The sequence below is a fragment of the Palaemon carinicauda genome, chromosome 32 (genome assembly GCF_036898095.1).
Source record: "Palaemon carinicauda isolate YSFRI2023 chromosome 32, ASM3689809v2, whole genome shotgun sequence".
Classification (NCBI taxonomy): Eukaryota; Metazoa; Arthropoda; class Malacostraca; order Decapoda; family Palaemonidae; genus Palaemon; species Palaemon carinicauda.
Genome location: NC_090756.1, coordinates 55,263,667 through 55,268,666, shown reverse-complemented (window position 1 = coordinate 55,268,666; position 5,000 = coordinate 55,263,667). Strand labels below are relative to the sequence as shown.

General features: G+C 36.3%; 1 protein-coding gene across 1 annotated transcript in view; it reads left to right on the top strand.

The window, feature by feature from the left end:
- Positions 1 to 4,581, top strand: part of LOC137625615 (uncharacterized) — a 4,718-nt gene extending 137 nt beyond the window's left edge. Inside the window, exons 1-2 of the mRNA XM_068356526.1 lie at positions 1 to 3,852; positions 4,248 to 4,581. The exon at positions 1 to 3,852 is cut by the window's left edge and continues 137 nt beyond it. Of these exons, the coding sequence (XP_068212627.1) occupies positions 1 to 3,852; positions 4,248 to 4,581 (4,186 nt within the window). The remainder of the gene's footprint in view (positions 3,853 to 4,247) is intronic.
- Positions 4,582 to 5,000: the final 419 nt, after the last annotated feature.

Genomic DNA, 5,000 nt, shown 5'->3' with positions numbered 1-5,000 from the left:
GGAAATGGTTGAAGCCTTTAAATGCTTAGAGTATCAAAATGATGAATTGATACATTTTATATGTGAAAACGAGGATAAGCTAGCCGATAGTAATTTAGAAGAAGAAGCCCAACAATATATTCTAGATAGTGAAAGATTAAAATGTGAAGCAAGTGCAAAAATATTCAAAGGTGTCCAGGGTGTAAAGGCAACAGATAAATCGAAGGTTAAAGTAAAGAAATTTGAACCACCAATGTTCGAAGGTAATTTAAGAAACTATCCAACTTTTAATGAAGATTATGAGAATTTAGTTAAGAGTATATATGGCACTGATCCATATGCTCTCAAAATGTGTCTAGGTGGAGAAGCACTTCAAGCAGTGAAGGGCTCAGAGGGTAATTATGATGAAATGATTCAACGTTTGGATGATAAATTTGGGAATCCCAGAAAGATTGTAGACTTAGTGGTTGGTGAGCTTAGATCTCTAAAGAAAATTTACGATAATGATACCAAAGGATTTATCAAAATGGTCGATCAGGTTGAGCAATGTTGGCTTGATTTAAAAAAGGTAAATCTCTCTGATGAACTTAATAGTGCAAACGTTGTCAGCCATATAGAAAAGGTTTTACCTTCACTTCAAAAGAGAGAATGGGTAATTAAAGCAGATGAGGTATCAGTAACTAGCAATCTGTTTCCAGAGTTGTTGAAGTTCTTACAGAAGGAGAGAAAAATTTTGGAATATATGAATTCCAATGTTAGGAGTAGCGGTAGTGATAATAAGGCAACAGTCTATCATGTTGACAGCACAGTTGAGAATGAATCGGAATTGATAAAATTGGTGAAACAAATTGGGGAAGAACAAAGTATAAAAAATAAGGAATTTGAATCTTGTATTGTTAACTTGACAGAAATGGTTAAAGGTATTAAACCTAAGGCAGAGAGTAAGGGGATAGGATGCCTGTTACACAATTCAATTGGTCATGATATAACAGAATGTTATAAATTTAATAGTTGTGGTAGCAAAGAAAGATTTGAGATTATAAAGGGTAATGGAATATGTTTTAGGTGTCTAAGGGGATATCATACTGCTCGTAGCTGCAATGTTGGTACATTGTGTGATGTCATCATTGAAGGTAAAGGTCCATGCAATCGTAATCATCATCCACTGTTACATTCCGATAGAGTAGAAAATAGTATTCACAAAGCGGTATCAGAAAAAGGATTTGCAGTGTTTTTGAATATCAGTATGGTGAATAGTAAGAACAGGCCTGTTAGTGTATTGTGGGATCCAGGAGCGGATATTTCATTTATAACAAATAGGTTGGCTAAGAAATTGGGTTTAAGTGGAAAGCATATAAATTTATCCATGATCAAGGTGGGCAATGCGGTTGAATATCACTCAAGCAACGAATATTGTGTACCACTAATTGATAAATCTGGTAAGGTTTGGAATGTGAATGCTGTTGGAATTAATGAAATAACAGCCAAAATCAAGGAAGTAGACTTATCCAGGGTATCTGAACTTTTTGAGGGAATATCAAACTTAGAGCTGAATCGCCCACATGGGGAAATTGATATGCTTATTGGTGCTGATTATTGTGAAATATTGCCAAGGGTTGTTGAAACAAATAAGGGTCTCCATTTGCTAGAAAATCAGTTTGGGTTCAGCATACGTGGTAGACACGATAAAATTACTAATCAAGTTAATACTAGTAATCATGTGTTTGTGAGAATTCATAAACTTTCAAGTTCAGTAAATTTGAATGAAATCAATATTGAGCCAACAGAAAATCTAAAGGATCAGTTAGATAATTTTTTGGCCATAGAAGAAATGGGAACAAGGTGTAATCCACAATGTATCAAATGTATGTGCAGAGGTTGTCCTGGACTCAATTATGTAAGTTTGAAAGAAGAAAAGGAAATTAAATTGATTGAGGAAGGATTAACGTATGATGAGAAACAGAAATGCTGGTTTGTAAGGTATCCTTGGATAAGAGATCCAAATCAATTGAAAAATAACATAAAGGTAGCCAATGCCAGGTTAAGAACAACAGAGAATAGATTAAGGAAACTTGGGAATGAGTATGCAATGAAATATCAGAAAGAGATTGAAGATATGGTTAGAAGGGGAGTAGCTAGGAAATTAACTAATAAGGAGATTCAAGAGTACAACGGCCCAATTCACTATATTCATCACCATGAGGTGTTGAAGCCAGAATCTAGTTCAACCCCAGTGCGCATTGTCTTCAATTCTTCAGCATCTTATATGGGACAGAGGTTAAACGATTTTTGGGCTAAGGGGCCTGATATTTTGAACAGTTTGCTGGGAGTGTTGTGTAGATTTAGGCAAGATAATATAGCCATAGTGGGTGACATAGCAAAGATGTACCATACTGTAAAACTCAGCACACTAGATGAACATACGCATAGATTTGTATGGAGGGACTTGGATGAGAGTAGGCCACCTGATCAGTATGTTCTTACCACAGTAACATTTGGAGATAGGCCCAGTGGTACTATAGCTATGGTAGCTTTGAGACATACAGTAGAAAAATTCGGTAAGGAATCCCAGGATGTGCAAGATATGATTCTTAATAATACATATGTAGATGATATACTGTATTCTACTGATACCATTGAGAATGCAATCAAATTGATACAGGATACTGAAAGGGTATTGTCGCAGGGAAGTTTCAGAATAAAGCACTGGATAGTCAGCGGGCATTATGAAAACTGCAATATAAGAATAATAGAATCTGATAGTGAGAAAATCTTAGGTTTAAAATGGAATCCTGTAGATAACTATTTTTCCTTTGCTGTAAGACTCAACTTTACACCAAGAATAAGAAAGGTTAGGAGTGGTCCAAATTTAGATATAAGTGAATTTGATTATAAATTTCCAGAAATATTAACACGCAGAAAGATATTGAGTCAAATTGCATCGTTGTATGATCCATTAGGGTTGGTTATACCAGTATTACTCAAAGCTAAGATCTTGATGAGATCCATGATTTCCAAAGGAAACTCAAATGGTGGTGGAATCAAGTGGGATGATCCACTTGATGATTCCATGATGAACGAATGGAAAGCGTTTTTCAAAGAATTGTATGGACTGGAGTCATTAACTTTTAGAAGACCCTTAAAGCCATCTAATGCTTTTGGTAAGCCGAACCTAGTAATATTTTCTGATGGTAGCACGCAAGCATATGGGGCTTGTGCATATGTGAGGTGGCAAATCAGTGATAGTAAGTTTGAATCAAGTCTGATAATGGCAAAAAATAAGATTGCACCAGTGAAACAAATGTCTATTCCTCGTCTGGAATTATGTGGTGCTCTCATAGCTGCTAGGATGAGAGAACTCATAGTAAAGGAGTTTTCATGGGAGTTTGAGTCGGTTTATCACATAGTTGACTCGACAATTGTAAGATCACAAATTCAAAAGGAGTCCCATGGATTCAACACATTTGTTGCTGTACGCATTGCAGAGATACAAATAAAAACTGATTCAAGGGAATGGTGGTGGGTTGATTCGATTCAAAATGTTGCTGATATGACCTCTAAACCGTGTAGTCCAGAAAAAATGGGTGAAAATTCTGCCTGGCAAAATGGACCAAAATTCCTAACATTACCAATTTCAAAATGGCCTATCAAACAAGATTGTGAAATTGAACTAACTGATAGAGTAGGTGTTGTCATGGCTGTTGCTAAAGTAAGTCAGAGCCATGTTATACACATGGTTGATGTTGATAGATTTAGTGATTATTACAAACTACTAAGAGTTACATGCAGGGTAATGAATGTTTTCAAATGCAGATCCTTTAAGGGTATGCTGAGGGAACCAACAGTTCAAGGCATTACTAAAGCAGAACTAATGTGGGTTAGAGAGATGCAAAGGGACATGACTGATTGGAAAGTTAGGTTCAGAAGATTAGGACCTTCAATTAAGAATGGAGTCATAGTAGTAGGACAAAGAATTTCTAAGTGGCTAAAGGAAAATTGGAATAGAGAAGACTATATGTTGCTACCAGCAAATCATCCAGTTACTAGATTGTATATATCATATGTACATGGGGTTGACCATGCAGGCATAGAGACTACTCTGGCAAAGTTACAAAGAAAATTCTGGATTCCAGGGGCCAGAAAAATAATAAAGGCAATAAAAAATCAATGTGTGACATGTAGGAAGTTAACAAAGAAGTTAGAAGACCAATGCATGGGTCAAATGAGGATAGAAAGAATGAAACCTGCTCCACCTTTGTATTACACAGCTATAGATTTGTTTGGACCCTTAACAATAAGAATAAAAGGAGAACTCATGGTAAAGCCTTTGGTGTTATATTTAACTGTTTAGTTACTAGAGCTGTTCACTTAGATTTGGCTGAAGGATACAGTACTGATGATTTTCTGACCACATTTCAAAGGTTTATTGCTATCAGAGGAGCTCCTAAAATTATATATTCAGATAAGGGAACTCAGTTGATATCAGCAAGCAAGAAAATAGAAAACATTGGAGAAAAGGAAGGGGTAACTTGGATCTTTAATATGCCTAGTGACGCACCTTGGTATAATGGGGCAAGTGAAGCCCTGATCAAATCTGTCTAAAGGTGTCTTTGTATTAGTGTGGGAGATTCTGTATTGAATTTTGGAGAGTTACAAACTGCTTTGTTTAGTATTGCTAATCTGATGAATGAAAGACCAATTGGTACAAAACCTGGATTAAGTTTAGAGTTGGGGGGATACCTCTGTCCCAATGATCTGTTGCTTGGTCGGTCCACTTGCTTCTGTCCAAGTGGGATGTACGATATTAGTGGGGATCGCAAAAGGAGATTAAAGTTTATACAAAGTATAATAGAATCCTTCTGGAAAAAGTGGCACCGAGACTATTTTCCTTCATTGTTAATCAGGCAGAAATGGCATACAACAAGGAGGAATGTAAGAGTTGGAGATGTGGTACTTGTGCAAGATAGTAATGTTGTAAGGGGGCATGGAAACTAGCACAGGTGATTAAAGCTGATCCAGGA